General features: G+C 43.9%; 1 protein-coding gene across 2 annotated transcripts in view; it reads left to right on the forward strand.

Moving 5' to 3' along the window:
• Window positions 1-18,229, forward strand: part of AOAH (acyloxyacyl hydrolase) — a 77,068-nt gene that overhangs the window by 46,200 nt on the left and 12,639 nt on the right. For both annotated transcript variants that reach the window (XM_010398723.4, XM_010398722.4), the window contains exons 14-20: window positions 497-579; window positions 6,900-6,936; window positions 7,955-8,029; window positions 12,967-13,139; window positions 15,564-15,622; window positions 15,703-15,762; window positions 17,308-17,404. In XM_010398723.4, the coding sequence (XP_010397025.1) occupies window positions 497-579; window positions 6,900-6,936; window positions 7,955-8,029; window positions 12,967-13,139; window positions 15,564-15,622; window positions 15,703-15,762; window positions 17,308-17,404 (584 nt within the window). The remainder of the gene's footprint in view (window positions 1-496; window positions 580-6,899; window positions 6,937-7,954; window positions 8,030-12,966; window positions 13,140-15,563; window positions 15,623-15,702; window positions 15,763-17,307; window positions 17,405-18,229) is intronic.

Here is an 18,229-nt window from a genome sequence, read left to right on the forward strand (position 1 = left end):
AATAAAGGAGAGAACTAATAACAGTCAAACATAACCTGTTTTCAGATTAATCTGTCCAAGATTTATGATGTTGGGAAACAATTGCCCTGCCAATGTTTCTTCTCTTTTACTTACCGTTCCATAACAACCAATTGAAAAGTCAATTTGTGAAAGACCAACAGAATTGTTTTGATAAATGATGTACAACAAAAAGGTTTTTAAACACCTTATCTGAAAGACCAGGATAAAGGCATTGTTCCTGGATGGAACAATGTCAAAGAAACTCTTCATCGATTTATAGTTTCTAGGAAGATATCTTTGCTTTATTTTAGGCCACCCTGTTTGAGATTAAAAAGATTTATGACCACAAAAAAAGAGAGATGGTGAAATAGTAGCATATACATAACTGGGGTACTGAGTTTATCAGAGACAAGAACATACTTCATTTTTAGTATCAGCTGTATTTTCATCATTATCATATGAGTTTAGCAGTTTGTATTTTCTCAATTTATTTCAGAGGCTGGACAGACTCTCTGTATCTACGTTTACGCAAGAGAAATCGCTGTAATCACAGAGACTTGCAGAACATTTCCCAAAATGGTATGTTACATTTTTAAAACTTTTCTATTATTATTTTTAACATTACCAGTGCTGATAATTGATGCCGCATTAATGAACATCTGTCAGGAACAATGCAACACCTTCTTAGTTGCATGCATTTCTTATGGACAAATAGAGAGCAGCACTTACTTAGCACCTTCTCTTCTGGCTCTGAGCAGGGAGGTGTGTGGCTTCATCCCTTTTACCTATGTGCTAAGAATTTCCACTGAATTAAAACCAGTGTACTCCACTGTAACTCTGTGGAGGTTTTCTTGACCGTGGCCAAAAGGGAAGATTTAGAGGGATGTCACTAGTGGTGACAGAGATAAAAGGGCTGCCCTTCATCTCCTCCAGAGGCTGTGGCCTGGTCCCTGCTTGCTTGCACAGCCCTGCTCTGTACTCCTGCAGGGAATCCTGGGGGGGCCCTACACTGCACCCCACGGTAGCACAGGGCACTCACTGAGCTGCCACACCAGCTGCCAGAGTGGGCACAAAGTGGCCATCAGTCTCACAGCAAGGGTGCCCATGACATCCTGAGACATCCTTTGGGGACCAGCGAGCAGAGATCCTCCTGAAAAACTGAGGAGGTCGGTGGTGCTGGCATCTTAATGTGCTCTGAGAACCAATTTTTAATAAATAATCAAAGACATAAACAAAACTTAACACTGTTGGGTTTTGATTAATTAATTTTGTGGGGCTGGCACACATCATCTTTCTATGAAAAAGCATTATATATATATCTATAAAAGATGCACATAAATATGCGGCAGATCTGATCTACCTAGAATTAAGGAAAGTGTCTTGCATGGTACCCCAGTGTGCAGTGAAGAAGAGGAAGATTAATACAAGAAATAAGAAGTGCATAGAGGAGCAACTAAGCAGGGAAGAGCAGTGAGTTTGAGAGCAAAGCCGTGTCCCTCCTGCGTCTCTCCTGAGGCTAATGCTGCTTAACATTTAGAATGGTGACCTTAGAGCAAAGACCAAGGTACATGCTTGATGGCTTCTATGAATGATGCAAAATTGCAAAGTATTAACCATCCTGGAGCGGGACACATCCTTACACAGGAATAATTTAGATGAACTTGGGAGCAACAGTGGCAGGAATTGCAGCAAATACCATTGTACAAAACATGCATGACAGAAGTAATGATGAGACTTCTCTGTAAACTAGTGGCCCACCAGCCAGACATGGTGGAGGGACAGAGGCTTTGGGGTGCAAAGAGAAATTCCAAGAAAGCATCAAGAGTGCAGGGTAGCAGTGGAAAGAGACTAAGGAAGTTGCAAGATGCATCATGCATGACATTTTCTCTAGAGACAGGGAGACGGTCCTTCCTGATACAAGTCCTGATAAGACCTCAGATTTTGATCCCATTCGTCTAGAGAGGGCTGACCTTGATGGGGATACAGGGAAAGGTTTTGGGGAGGATTAGGGCAATGGAGACTTCTGAAGGGATGATAAGACATGTTGACATTTGAACAAAGCAAAAATTAAAGGGTGTTATCATTTTGAATTCTTTTGAGGCATAAACATCACAGAGGTAGAAGGATAGTTCTGGTGCAAAAACATGGGTTTTCATTAATCTTACTTCTTCTTGGAGGGAAAAATTTTTTTAAAAATTTCACTATCAAGGAATGAAAACCTAGAATAATGCTTAAACCAGAGGAATGAAGGCAAACAAGAAATCCTGAGTTGTCAGAGGGGTTATGTGAAGGGGTAACAGTAGTCTTCCTTATAAATTGAGGTTTATGATGTTAGCTTTTGTGTCTTGGATTAGTTCATGTCCCCAACAGCATGTTTAAAAGATACTTGATTATGCTGTGATTATCCCTTTTTGTTTCTATTGTATTTAATTAATTTTCATGCTTCAGAAGCTTGGGAAGATTTCTTTTCCTCTGGTAGAAAATTTGGCTATATGGGATGCTCTTCCTTTCCAGCAGATGGTTCATGTTGGCTACAAGTGAGGAACACTGCTGCCTCTAGAGCTACTTAGAAACTTATTAAATGTTTGGAATTTCCTGAAAAATTTAGGAGCAGAATGGATCTGCCCCAGCCCTCCACCTCCAACAAACAGATACATATAAACATCTCTAAGGCAGGTGCCAAGAGGACAGTGCTGGACTGTTTTTGGTGGTGCCCAGTGACAGGATGAGAAGCAACGGCCATAAGATAAAATTCAAGAAGTTTCACCTCAACTTGAGGAAGAACTTTCCACTGAGGGTGGCAGAGCACTGAACAGGCTGCCCAGGGATGTTGTGGAGTGTCCCTCTCTGGAGACATTCCAAACCCACCTGGACATGTTCCTGTGTTCAAAGTGACCCTGCCTTGGCAGGGGGATTGGACCAAATGATCTCTTGAAGTCCCTTCGAACCCTAACAATTCTGTGATTCTGTGAGTCTGTGGTCTTACCAGGCAGAAGAGGTTGCACACACAGGTAGCATGATGCTCACTTCCAGGCTTAGGTGGGCATTTTCACCTTAAAAATTGCATTCTGGTGCCAGCACCAATGCCACTGGCAATGCCTCTCACATGCATTCCTCCTTCCTGTGGCACACGTGGTGTTCCTGAAGCTTTGAGGCTTCCGTGAAAGTGTTTTACAACATCTTTGGTGCCATCAGTCAGGTGCTTCCGACTTTCTTGCCTGTAACTTGCAGGGCACTAGAGTTGATGGCTCCCATCATTACAGTCCCCCAGGTGGGCTTTCTGGTGAGAGAGAATTAAAAAAGGCCAAACTAGATGGTCAAGGATGACTAGTTGTCAATGGTTCTTCTCATTTATATCCAAATTGTCTCAGTACCTGATACCCTAATTATCTTGTTCTGCTCTTTTTACATTAGTGGGAGTGTGTCTTCGGGTGACTTTATGATGTGTATCCCATATTGCTGCCCTATGCCCAGAAATTAATTTTTGTGCCTTTTTATGCCTTTAAACTGGGCCTGAGAGGGGGAAGGAAAAACTGAGCAAAACTTTTTCAAAGCAGTTTGCAGCTTGTTCAAGGTCACACAGAGATAGCAACGTTTGTTTCTCCCAGCTGCGGCAGGGGAGCGAGGAAGCACCCGGCTTGTTTTCCAGTCAGCTTTTGGCCAGTTGTTTCAGTTTCTTTTTCTCTGGAGAGAGAGTGAGAGTTGGAACTTTTTTTCCCTTCCCTGGAATTTCGGATTTTCTCCCTTTTTCTACTGGACTGCTTCGATATCAGAACACATCGGGAGGACTTTCCACTGGGCACAGAGGGCCTGGCCCTGGGCCAAGCCCCAGCTCCAAGGAGACCAAAGGGAGGACTTTTAACACTTACCCAGGTTTTTTCTCCACAGCGAGAGATTTTATTATTTAGCATTATTTTCCTTTTCCCGTGTGTTTGTCAAATAAATAGTTCTTATCTCTTTCACTTTTCTTTGAGGAAAATTTATTCTTTCCCAAACCTGGTGAGGGGAGGGATGGTGACCTGCCTTCTCTCAGAGGATATATTTCTAAATTTGGCCAAACCAGTACAGAGTGGTACTTCATGTGCTTCCTTTTTCCAATTCCTTCATAGATTTTTTTATAACCTCTCACTGTGTGCATCGTTCGTTTTTCTCTCCACTTATCTCCTTTCCACTTACACTACAGACACCTGTAGGATATGAAAAGAGGAGAGCCTGTGTCAGGGCAAAAGACTCTGCAGAAAATTAAGAAGTGAATTTAAAAAGGGAAAAATTACTAGTGAGAGAAGAATCTCAGGATATCTTCTCTAAATCATTGCTCTGACACTACATTTTAAAGGTTCGCTTTTATTGCCTCATTTGGTGTAATAGTTTCCCAGAATGGGAGGATTTAAGAAGCCACCCTCAGTGTCAATAAAGCACACAGCTGGCCACCAGCCTGACCTAACCTTGCCTGGGACAACTAAACCTTCCTCTGAAAATGATGCTTCATAGCCCTACATGAGTGCAAGGAAAGGATGCTGATCTGGTGTGGGAGGTGTGCAGCCAAGAGCTAGAGCCCAGGGATGGCAAGCCAAGCCAATGTTCCTGTCCAGCTCTCCTGCAAAAGCACCAGCACTGTGTCAGACTCAGCACAAAGGGACATTCCCCCACTGCCCTTCTTAGGATATGCATCTTCACCATGGAGAAACGCTTCCCCAGCCTCCATGCTTACAGGAGTTCTGCCTTCCCTTTCTTAAGAAATCCCATTATCCTCTGGAGGTGGTGGACCCTTCCCTCACAACTGGAGGCAAATTGATTTCTCAACCAAAACTAAAAAAACCCCACTGGTCTGAGAATGTTTGGAAAGCAACAGAGAGAGAGAGGCAGGAAAGATCCAGGGATAGATTCCCGGACATTCAACAGTGTAAAGATAACTGTTCTGCTTCACCTCTTTTTCTCTCTTGAATGTTTTCACCACAGATTGCATCCTGTATCACAAAAGCTTCCTTGAAGACTCAATTTACCCATGAAAACTGTTTCCTAGAAAACCCCTTCATTTTCTTGATGTTTTGATTTGTAACTGTGCTAATGCTTTCCACAGAGCTGATTATAACTACCTATGCTTTTGGAGGTAATACATACCCAAGAACAGCTTATTGCCTTTTTCGCAAATACTTTTTAATTTCTAGAGGTCCCACTAGTTTATTTATGCTGAAACTGCAGCCACAGTCCAGGGGGCCTTGTGGCAGAATGGCTTAAACAGAGGGTGTTCAGCTCTAGCTGAAGAAGGGCTATTAAACAGAAAAAAACCAAACTACTGGTAGCTATGTTCCAAGTCATATTTTCTAATGTTTTTGTGGGGCTCTTATCCTGCTGAAAAGAGCTTCTCAGTAGAAGGCCTGGATTTTTCAATGGATCAGCAACCCCCAGGAGAGAAGCAGCAGATAGATGCACTCATTTTTAAAGTGGAAGAACTGGATTATTTAAAACATAAAGGATTCCTTGATATATGCGGTTGGCATCTCTGTGAGTGGTAATAACAAAGGCATCACTATTAAAATGCAAAGTGTATTATTGCTACCTTAGGGGTTTATCTCTTAGATCTCTTCTCCCATACCAATCCAGCAGGGATTTAATGATGTTCTGTCCACAAGTTTCCCCCCAAGAGCTGCAGGGAGGACAGGATTTACACCTCAAAGCAAGCTTCAGAGGCACAATGCAGAAAAGAGAAGAGAGAGACCAGGGAAGAGTTGATCTGAGAATAGGAGGAGGATAAAACAAGAGGAGAAAGAATGAAAAAAGAGAGAGAGAAAATACTGCAAAGTAAGAGCAAGTACTACCTGTAGGATCTGCTTCTCTGAAGTTTGTTTCTGTACATTGCTATGAGGTGAGCTTCTTGCAATCACAGCCCTAGTCTCATCTTGAACGAAGCATAAAGACTTTTTTGGCTCCTTGTTTGCTATGCCTCTTGTACTGCAGGTGATGGAGTTTGATTTTTGCGCTGGGGATGGTTGGGATCAATGTGCATAGCCTTTAAAGACCTGGTAGTAACTTTAATGCATAAAAACTTTACTAAATGGGAATACTCTTCTGATTCAAAGCATAAATGAAATATTACAGATGTTCACAGATGTTTAGGTGTAGCCAGCTCCTCTCCTCAAGGAGGAAAGATTTTCGTCCAACCTTTTGGGTGAATCGCTATTGAAATGCAGAGCTTCTTGGGAGAACTGCAGCTGGCCTAATACTACTTTTTCTAAGTCTGACACTTGTGGGGAGAGCAATGAAGGAACCCAAACACTGGTGTCTACAGCTATTTAAGGTGCTTTGTGGTATCTTTCCCACCTCCAGCTGCCTCTCCAGAAGTGCACAATCTCTCACGCATCTTGTGATGTATCTGCCAGCCCTGCTGCAGCTGTCTTGGATACTCTGGGATGTCAAAAATGGCACTTGTGCCTATGTTTAGGACCTGAATCAGTCCCAATGTGGTATAGCTGTGAGACACTTACTCTCTCAGAAGAGTGAGAACAGTTCTCTTTGCAATTTATAGGGAAAGTTAAAATAGACCAACTGTTGACAAGTCAGGTTGGCTGGTTTACAGGAGACTACTGCGTTCAACAGATGGGAAGAAGCTGCCAGATCTGGATTAAAAGCCGGATCCAAACAACCCTGCACTTCAAAGTATTTGATTTTCTACAGTCTGAAGTGTGGGACTCTTAAGAAAGCAGCAGGTCCCTGGATATAGCTTTACTTCTTAGTGCCAACACCTAAAAAGGTTACAGAGATGAATTGTTGCTCCCTTTTTACTTTTAGTGCTTCTACATTCTTGGAAATACACGATGAAGTTTGGGTTTGCATTCAGGATTTTTTTGTCACTCTAACAATGCTGTACTATTTCTCTTGTTCCTCCTATGTGTGATCAGGTGGTTCTTCAGGAAACCTCCTCTCATTAATAAAAAGGTGAGTGTTTAATGGGATTCAAGACCTAACTTGAAGTACATAAGCACTGATGGAGTTTTACTTCTTTGACAGAAACAAGCAAAGCACTGTGAGGAATATATTATCCATGAGTATTCTAAAATGCACAGCTTCCCTTGACCAGCATGCTCTGAAGTGCTGGCTGTTTCTTCTCTGGTATAAACATCATTAAACGGAAGAAAAACTGGTTTTGAGTGTGGGTATCACCATCTCCAGGGCCTTGAACTTGGCTCAGTTAAGCCAGGGGACCATTTCCAGTGATTTTAGGGAAGAGACTAAGCCTTTCTGTAAATCTGTTCGTTGGGTCCCCTTAACTGCGTGTAGCAATGTAGATAGACATGGGCAGGTCCACTGCAATTTCCATATGGATATAGCTGAGTAGCTGCTGGGTAGTGAGAGCAGCAGCTCTCCTTTTCAGATGAATTTGGGTGGGTTGTGATCATCTGGATTTGATTTAGTTTGCTTGACACTGATGTAGTTCACGTCCTAAAGGATTTATTTGTCTCTCCTCCAGAAAAAGTAATAATGAACCCTTGCCCTCTAGCACTGAGGTTCAAACTACATCCTGATTTGATCTTGAGTTCAATTCTACACGTAGACTTAGCTGTCAGCCAAACCTAGTCTTCCTCTCCCATCTCTGATTTAAAAATTCCTGTCGTGATTCATGTCTTTGCCCCAATTGATTTGGCTTCTGAATAACACAAAGAAAATAGAAAGCCAGCAGGAAAAACAGTGAAATAGACAAGTTCATGAGCAGCAAAAAGGAGAAGTGAAAAAACTTTATTTAAGACGCTTTACTAAAGTATAGAACTAGAGTGAAAAAAACCCAACCACCCAACAACAAAAAAAAACCCTCTCCCAAACGTAAGAGCATAGTCTTTTGGTCATTGGCCATATCCAACCAGGATACTTCCAAATGTGATCTCACAAAAGCACAGTGTTCAATTCAGAGATTGAGAGTGTATTTCCCTATTAATATGGCTCCATATTTATCTTTTAGTTTGGCCAGAAATCAGCTGTTGGACAATCCAGCCATAGTTATCTATGCTACAATTGGGAATGATGTCTGCAATGGGTAAGGTGTAAACTAAATGAACGTTTATAGTAGCATAAATTTGACTTCTTTAGAATACTGCTGACTGCCTGGACATTTGTGTCTCACTGCTTTGCACTCTTCCATGGTGGCATTTTTCTTTGCTATTGGTCTTTATTTCTTAATTTTCTGCTGCAAATACTTGTTTCTTTACCTGTATTTGTCATAGGCACCTACCAATCCTCATTTGGAGCTTGCCTTTCTTTCTTTCTTTTATAAGCCAGTCATAAAATGACCAATGGTATGTCTGAAGTAATTATTTCTAACTTAGCAAAGGAAATGAATAATAACAACAGGAGGGGGAAAAAAAAGTGTTTAAAAGCATGTATATCTGTCTTACCCAGTGTGCCACCTCCTGTCAGGAGGGTGAGCGTGACTGGTTTATCATTTCTGAGGAGTGACAAAATAATCCCCTGTCGAGGTCTGTTTTCACCCTGCCTCTGCTGCCTGCAGTCTTTGCTGTGCTCTCCTGACGAGGTGTTTTGTCTTTCTGGCTTTACTCACATCATAAGCTCTGCAGGAGAATGAACTGAAGCTTTCGAAACTAATAGTTGCGGTATTACATTAGCAATGCTCACAGGGACACCAAGAGTTCACTGGTTGGATGCTTCCCTTCCTCCTGGTAGTGGGAAGGCAGAAAACACCTTGCAACCAGGCCAGTGCACAGCACATCCATACTGCAGTTTTGGTTTTGCAGGAGGTCTGAGTGCTAGTGCAACATTATTTTCACCATGTTCAGTCTTCATCTTTTCTTGTACGTGGAAGAAATCAATCTGACTTACATACACAGAGACTTACACAGAGACTCACTTTGACAAATTCTGCACATTCAGCTAAGTTTCCTTCCAACGATTTTGAAAATTCTCACCTGCAGGTTGTATAATGAAGTTGGAGCTATTATGCAGGCTGTCAGACGTGGCCATGAAAATGGCCAAGGTTTGGTATCATAAAACTGCTAAAAAGGCAGTTCATGGGTTGAAACTCTGCTTGACAGGGGTTGTGCTCCAGATGAGGATGTCCAAAGGCCAGGCAGAGCTTTTCTTGGCACTGCAGCACCTGGGAGCCTTCAGCTGGGGCAGAAGTGGGACCACAGGAGCACCTTTTAGATCCTTTCCTGGCATCATCAGCGCCCTAGCCACAGGCAGGCAGCATGCAGAGATCACCTCCCATGAAACCTCCACCCTCTGGTGCTTGTGCTCTCTCTGCTCCCCTGCCCAAAACTGCCAAATCTGCCCTCAGCATCCTGCTCCTGTTAGGGGGAAGATGCACAAATCCTCAAAAGCAATGCTACCATGCTCTGACAGAGTGGGAAAAGCAGTCACAGGCCTCCTGGTACTCGCTGACAAGACTGTCCTGGGGATCTGTTTACTGGGAAGCTAATGGAGATACCGTTGCATCCATTGCCAGGATGATAAAGCCCCTACTTCCCCCTCCACAAAAAATTAAAAATCCACCTTCGCTGAAGTCCATGGCTCCTGCCATGGAGACTTTCAAGGTGTCTTCTCACAGGCTTGGCCCAGGCTCTGTACACATATTTCAATTCTGCTGTGTCACTGCCTTTGCTAAAAGCACCTCTTTTTCCTTTGTTTTATTCCTCATTCTGTAGGTTATTCCTTTTGCTTATCCTGTATCTAACACTGCTTTCTACTCTTGTCTGAAGTAAAAAGAAATTTTCAGAAATGTAAACTATTTTGACCTTGCCTCACCCATTTGTTTATTCCAAAACCTGCCAGAGCAGTATTTAATACTTGTTTGAAACTCTGATATCTTTTTATCCTAGCATCCACTATCGAGCAGAGAGACTTTTGTCTGCTCAAATTCTCGCTGCTGTTTTCTGTCTGTTTTCTTCCAAAACATTCACAGCATCAAAAGGGGCTATCAGGCTGTACTGATCCCTGTGACTCCTGCAAGGAAAGATGCTGCAGCTTCTGTAGCATCGTGCTGTTTCCATTGAGGGGGCTGGACAGCAGAGAGATTTTTTTCAGTGTCCTGTCACTATGTAGCTGCCCTGGCTCTGATGTACCTACAGAGGTTACAGAGGATGCAGAGCATCTGATGGGCTTGACTTCAAACCTAGGGCTTGGCAAATAAAAACCCCTTCAAGGACAGCTTTAAACTGCAGCAGTACAGCCTTCCTGGCCTTATTCTGCATTTTGGCTTCAAAAGAGGGCATAGTGCTAAGCATACTGTAGACACAGCTCTTCCCAAAGCACTGTTAAAATGTGAGTATTTCATCCCATGCGAAGAGTGGGGCAATGAGTAATGTGGATGTTCGTAGAGGGAAAAGATAATGAAATTGGCAGCCTGTGTTACAGATTTCCAGTGGTCTCCACACCGTGGTGTCCAAACAGGGGGTTAGAAAAATAAAGACAGATGGCAATGGTATCTCTCAGCCCACCAAGGTGTGAATGTGGGATACAGAAATCTAGAACAAAAAAAAAAGATCAGACAAGAAAATAATGAGCACCAGAAGTCTCAAATGCTGTACAATTACTGCAAATACTAATTGCATTTAGTATATGGCACTGCTTCTCCAGCCTCTCCTTCACAGGTCTGCACTTACGGCATCTGCAACAAACAGCAAGGTGACAGCAGCAAAGCAGGCTGAGCAGGCACCCACCATGAAAGGACCTTGTACAAAGTGGCACCAGTGCCAGCAAGAGCATAATGCTCCTTTATTGTAAGACTATCAGCACCAAAGAGCTGCTGCACCCTCAGGCCCTGGAAACAGTGTGTGAGCAGGCAACATTTCTAGCCCTCATGCCCTGGGCATACCAGCCTTACGCAGCAAGCCCAGGGGAATGAGGTGAGGGTACCACAATGGACCCTGGTGCTCACCCAGACACCTTGGAGTCTTTATGGCAGAGCCAAAATAGAATGTGCCTACAAGGTTGCTTTCTTCTCATTTGGTTTTAATTTCGTAGCCTGGCAAAGAAAGGAAATTTGAAGAAATACACTAACATATCTGCATGACTTCAATACCATATGACAAGAGAAAGTGGAATTATGAATGTCATATTAATTTTGGCTTATACTGACATGTTTACTTGTGGTAGAGGCCTTACATCAGACCGGTATTTTGATATCAAGTGCTGCAACACCTGTAGGCGAAATGAAGTAATTTCAGAGCAAATCCACAGTCTTATCTCAAAAGTAGCTTGACTGGGTGGCTGTCACAAGGATAAACCATAATCTTAATGCTGTTTTTCGGTTCTCCCTACTAGGAAGTCTCAAATGCTTCAGCAGCACATACTGCATTAAGATAAATTTCTGGGCCCAGGAAACTCACCCAGTTATTATTTTGTGTGCAAAATGCAGCTCACTGAAGAATCCCAAATCCTTCTAAGGGAACATGCTTCTCCCACACAGGACTCAGCACCCACTCCCCCCCTCTGAACCCAAGCATTTCTAATGCCTTGAGACAGAACAACAGTGCCTTGGAAAGCTCCTGCTTCTATGGTGTTCACTGACAAGGAATCTGACCCAATTCACCAGCAGCTGGCTCAGCACTGCAAGCATCAAGTTTGCCCTTCTCTTACCCCTGGGAAGCCAAGAAAGAGATGAAAGGACTTTCCTAAGGAAAGGGCCTGGATGGAGCCTTCTGGCTGCTAAAGTGATTGCTTTTCTACAAGCAAAGAGAACAAGCAAGAGGAAAAAATGTGGGAACCACTAAAACAGTGAGGCTGGTCATTAGTGCAACCTTCCTGCTTGGAAGGACATCCCCTGTCTTACTTCTTAATCTTTCTCTCTGAACGCCTTGATCAGCTGAGCCACACCACCAAGATGGAAGGAAAACTGTCACAAGACCTTGCTTCCCAAGGTGGATGGATCCTCTCTTGTTGGGATGGGACTGCCTTCTGAGGGCTGTGTTCCCTGCCTTGCTGTCAGCCCCTTTTGGGCACGGGCACCATGAGAGTGCGGCAGTAGGTCTCAGGCGCGAGAGCACGTGGACACTTTTTCTGTAATAAAGTGGTTGCTATAATAATGTAACTAGAACATTGTTCTCCAGGCAGCCTGGGGTGGTTTTGCTTGTTTGTTTTCCTTATATAAATTGAAATGTATTTCAACTTTAGGATTTCATTTCCCCCCACACTCCTGTGGCATTTACAGCTAAATACAAGAGGGGAAGGATAAACCCGAGCTGGGGAATCTGGCTTGAAGAGGTTCACGCCTGACAGTGAGTCACAACATGTGGGCATTCAGTCCATGTGGAACACTGACACAGCTCCTGTACCCCAATGGACTATTTTAATCTTAGATATCGCCTCTCTCCAAGCTCACATGTTTGTCCAGACCCCTCTCCTGCCCTCCTGCAGAGCTCTGGTAAGAGGTGTAGGACATGTGAGAGACAAAGCTACCTTAGATATTCCTACCTTGCATAATCAAAGAGCATGTTGAATATAAGCTATGCGCAGGAACCCATGGGGAAAGAAGTCCTACTTTCACCCAGCTGTGATGAGGGATTTGCTTTGCATCACTTCTTTGCTTGCTTTCTCTCTTCTGCTTCTTCCTCGCTTATTGAACAATAACTGGTTTGTTTTGGTTTTTCACCTAGATCCCCCCAAGTTTTCTTGCTTTTACTCTCTCTTCTTCCCCTGTCTCACTGGGGAGGAAGGGAAGGAAGGGAAGCAGATGAGCAGCTGTGTGATTCTTAGCTGCCCACTGGAGTTAGGTGCCCACTGTATAAAAAAGGGATGCATCTGTCTGTTGTAGCAGAGAGATGGGGCACACTGAGGGAGGGAGGTTTTTATATCACGTCTGATTTTGGCAATGACAAGTGAGAGACATCACAACATTTTTCTAAGGTTTCATTCAGTTGACTTAATGTGGAAAAGCAGCAAACAGTGACACTGTTTCAGGTGCCTTTTTGGGGACACAGTATTCTTGACACCATGTCCTTTTGGCATCCTCTTCTTTAGGGAACGTGACACGCTGGCCCACATGACCACACCCAAAGAAATGCTCTCCAATGTGGTGCAAGCTCTGCGATACCTGGACTCCCATCTTCCAAATGGCAGCCATGTGATTTTAACAGGCTTGGTAGACGGTCGCTTCCTCTGGGATAACCTGCATGACAGATACCATCCTCTAGGTAAATATGAGGTGTTGTGCGGTTCCTCCTGGTTATCTGTCCATTCATGTTGCCTTCTCTCCCTAAAAAATCTACGAATCTATTAATGATTTCAAGCAAACCTGACAGAGTAGAGGAGATCTGAGAGATATGAGCCATATATTGGCTGTGCTGCAGAAGTAGGAATGACAGCTCTTACCATCCCCAGTGCAAGACAGGTCAGTCCCCTATTCTGCCCGGTTCCCCCACCAGCTCTACCCACCCAGCTCTAAACCCAGGCTCAACACATGCTGTGGTGGTGTAAACAAGCTGTTCTACCTCAGTTTTGGCCCAAAATTGTGGCCAACCTGCCTGCACTTCATCCTGATTGTTGTTATAGGTGGAGATGGACATTTAGTTGACACTCACTAATGGATGTTGACACTCACTAGTGGATGTTGTGGTAAAACTGGATGTGGACCAAGGCAGAAGATTAAGTCAGGGGGTTGTAAAAGACTGTTTTTATATTAGAAAAATGAATTTTCTGACAGTGCTGGGTGCCTGGCACCTCCTTCACTACCTGTGTGTGATGATTGAAACCTCACACCGTGTGCAGGCATGTTTTGGGGCATTCCCTAAGAGTGTAGTTACTGTAAAGTGCTTTGGGGCATTTTTTTCAGAGATTTGGCGGCTATCTGTGGGTGCCTGTCATCTCAGGGTGTGAATGACATGATACCTCTGACCATTAACAGATCACTTAGTCCTTGATTTTCTAGACCAAAAGCATGCACTTATTTGTATTTTAGTAAAGGAATCTCTTTTGCATCTGACAAGGAGGAAGTTGTTGTCATAATAGTTCGCACCAGCAAAGAGAGAGAGAAGCTAAATCACATCATTAAAATGGTAGATTACAGCTTCAGATGATGTTGGCAACCACCGGTAACACAGCTTGCAGCACACCCTGTGCTGTAGTTTCCCAGTGTTCCCTAGGGATTAGCAATGGGCCATCTTCCATTACCATCTTACCATTACCATCTTCCCCATTTCTACTCCTGTATTTTTCCCTCATAACCACTATACTAGTAACAATGAAAAAAAAAGAAAAAAAGAGAAAAATCTTGCCCCTTTCAGGGCAGGGGGAACCTGTGATAATTAATTTTTAGTCACATAAACCCATTTCTTCCCCTGAGTGCATGTTTATCACAGCGACAGTTCCTCTAACTGGGTATCTAATTATCAGAAACAACACATAGCCAAATCAGGAGTGATTAACTATAGGATCAGTTGGAAAAATTTCAGAGGGGTAATTTGCCTTGGAGGGACCCAATTAATCCTAAGCAACACGTTTTGCAGCAAGGGATCCCTTCTGGCACATCCTCCGACAGGCTGTGAGTAGGATTCCCCATTTGGCTGCCGGTCAGCCATGACCAGACATCAGTCTGGCTTTCTGCCAGATCCCTGGGCCCTACAACAGCCCATCCCAGGGCCTGATGCTTCAGGCTACAGGAATCTGGAACATCCAGATATCCAGAAGTGATGCTAGATCTTTGAACCCCCCACCTTTTGCTTCCTGGGCAGCTGGAACTGCTGCTGGGAGATGAGCAGCTGTGTGAAAGGCAGGAAGCACATCTGTATCAGGGAGCCACTACAAAGCAACCTGAGAAGCCCTTTTAACTTGGGAGAGATTATACTTTGCAGTTCCTAAAAACAACAGTAAGAAATTCCTATTTCAGAACTGCAAAAATATCAAAGCCTGATGGGATGATCAGTGTACTACAAACAATAAAATAGCTGATACAAAAAAATGTGGCCATTTAATTCCCATCTTAGTTGTAGTTACCAAAGAAGCAAGAAGATTGAGAAAATGGATAATTTTCTCAGCAAGCCAAGCTATTGCGTAGTACAGTGAATTTTAGGGAATGTTAGCTGGATGTTTGACTTGGTGCATGAATTTCCTCACCCACACAAGCATATCCACCTCCCTCCATGACAGCAAAATTGTTTCTCCCTTTTAAGGCCAACCTCTGTGAGGTAAATGCAAAACTCAGACTGTATACAGGCACCCTTCAACTTTGCAAACCCTGCATTTCTTTGGCGGGTGAGAGACGTGTTAACGGGAAAATATCAGTCACACACGTTGGAGGTTGGCATAGGCTGTGATGACTAACCCCACATGTGAGACAAATCACCTATGAAAGGCCGGAGAGGGATGTTGGAGAAGCAGGTGTGGGGCTGTGCACACTGTGGGGACATGGGCACCTCAGCAGCAAGGATGCCTTGGTGCTGCCACTTCTATTGCACCCCAGTTCTGGTGGTGGGAGGGTACCCTGGGGTTAGGGGGTGTGGTGGGGCTCCTGGGGTGCCTCTTCCCACCTAGGGGTGTAAGGCATGGGAATGCACAGATGCGCAGAATGAAGTCACATTTGGCCATCGGGCACATGAAATTCCGCTCTCTGTGCTTTGCAGGACAGCTGAACAAGGATGTCACGTACAGTCAACTCTACTCGTTCCTCGACTGCCTCCAGGTAAGGTCTGCAGCTGTAGCTTAGGAGCTCCGCATTCATCTTGGCCCACTGCTAAAGCCCCTCTCCTCATGCCTGCCCAGGTGAGCCCCTGCAGCGGCTGGCTGACCCCCAATGAGACCCTCAGGAATCTGACCTCGGAGGTAAGTCTCAATGAGGCTGCTGTGGGATCGCCCCAGTACACCGGCACTCTGGCCTGTGCCTGAGGAGAGAAGCCCAATTGCCTCAAAGGCAAGATGTCAGCACAGGTTTTTTTCCTTCCAAAGGCAAGGAGAAAATGTGGAAATATCCACAACAATCCTTTCAAATGCTTCTCAGGCTCTGGGAGGCAGCATGCTCAAGTTAAGGGATTTGTGAAGGTATTCCTGTTACAACCTCTCAGCTACCCAAATTTATGCTCAAGGGATGTGATCTCCCCAAGACAAAACTGTTCAGGTTCTTGTTATTTAAGAAGAAAATGTACCTGATAAGAAAGGAAAGGCTTTTGAATCAAGTGAGCTGTTGGTATGACAAGCCAGCTGCATAGACTTTTCTGGCTGCAGGAGCAGGTCCTGAGAGCAAGAGCCTTACCCTGTTCTCATTTGGGATTTGTGCTAATCTTCCTCTGACACATTTCTGTGGACTTAATCACCAGATGGTGCGACCAGGGAGTATCCAGGTTCAGTGCAGGAATGGGAACAGACAGAAAAGAGATGTCTTAAAACTGACCCTAAAAATCTGGCTGCAGAAGTAAATGACACATAATACCAGCCACTTATTTTCTTATGGTACAAGCTGATTTTTAATCCCAGCAATCCCCTGCAGCCATGTAAAAGAGCCAGTAACCAACTATTATCAAAGGTCTCATCTCTCTGTATGGTTGTATTAATGTTTGCATTCACTAAACAAAAAAATATGGCCTTAATTTCACCAAAGCTTACATTTTATGCACTGTCCCTCTTGACTTCAGAGAAGGCCATTAAGCACATTCCTAAACCTTTGCAGGGTTGCAGCTTATATATTCATACCAACAATACAGAGCAGAGAGTACATGTAACTTCTGTCCATGAACAATGAATATGTCTTCAGGGTATGAATTAATCATTCCGAGTCCTTGTCTGAAACTAATTGTCTGTGTTATTATCCAAACTGCACAATTTATTTAGGAGATCCTGATCTCTGTTATGGCTGCAGAAATTACACTGGATGTATCAGGCAGACACTCAATGGTGGTAATTTACTCTTCTGAAAGTAAGGGTGGAATTTGGTCTGCATAGATAAGCATTATCACCTACAACGTAGTAGTGGGAAGGATAATAGGAAAAGAGTACATTTCTCTTGTAGAAAAGTTTTTCATTTCTTTAAGAGGAATGAAAATTACTGGGCTCCAAAAGCAAGAAACTTAGAATATTTATATAAGGACACTACTAAAAGAGGTCTCCAGTGAAATAAGCATATGCTGTGTCAAACTTACGAAATCAGCTGAGGCCTCAGCGCAACCTGCGAGGATGAGCTGGGTAGTCCAAAGACTGGTGGTGCTCATGTAAGTCCACGTTCTGATGAAGGGCCCCAGTTCACCTCCTGTCCCCCAGCTGACAGAGCAACATTATCTTTCAAACTACTGCCTCTGCATCAGTGATAAAAGCTGGATCCGTGTAAAGCAACATGAATAGCAATGAATAGTCATTATATCGCTTGATTTTTTGCAGAGAGCATTACAACTTTCCAATGTCCTGAAAGAAATAGCAAGATCTGAGAAATTTGTCAACTTTGATATTTTCTACATGGATTTCCCACTGAGAAAAAGTAAGTTGTTTTTTACCCTGTCTTTCTCACAAAGCACTTACTCAGGTGCTGGGCTGCTGCTATGCTCCTCATATTTTGGCTCTGTACCACGAGAAGGGCAGTATAGTCAGCCAGCCTAGGTGACCCTGCAGTCAGGGCTGTGGCCAAGGAGGGATCCTTAATGCCAGTTTCTCCTGGCTTCCATGGCTGGGGTAACCAGGGACGTTTCCTGAGACAAGATCCCACCACCCCCTTGGGAACAGCAACCTCCCCGCTGGTCCCAGCTGCCGGCACCCACAAGCCCAGTGATGCACAGTCCAGTGGCCACTTTCTCTTGGGTAGCAAGGTGACAGGGACAACAGATGTGCCTTTGCTAAGAAGGCCTCCTGCTTGTCCACTGCAGCTTTTCAGGCTGATGTAGAAAAAAAAGAAATCTCAAACCTATCCTGGTCTGTAAGATTTGGTTTTGGTTTTGAACATTGCTTTTATAGCAGGTCATCTAGGCTGGAGATGCATACCTGCAGTGGTCAAAGTGGTCTTCGTGAGATGTAGTTTACTTCGTCACTGACTGGGCTTCATGCTGCCTCCTCTGGGCTGAGCAGTGCCTTGGGAAGGAGATCTTTCAGCAGCCATTTTCCTGCCTCAGTAACACAGCTCCACTCTCACTGTTCCCAAAGTAGAAGCACCTCTCCCAGGAATAGCTGGCTTCTTTCCTATGTTTCTTTAAACACCTACATACTACTGTAACTTTTGACTTGAAAAGCTTACAAAACCTGTCCTTCTGTGATCTTTAGTGACATTAGGTAAGCACATTACCTAAATCACTTTCTTCTGCAACTGACACTT

This window comes from Corvus cornix, chromosome 2 (assembly GCF_000738735.6).
Source record: "Corvus cornix cornix isolate S_Up_H32 chromosome 2, ASM73873v5, whole genome shotgun sequence".
NCBI classification, from domain to species: Eukaryota; Metazoa; Chordata; class Aves; order Passeriformes; family Corvidae; genus Corvus; species Corvus cornix.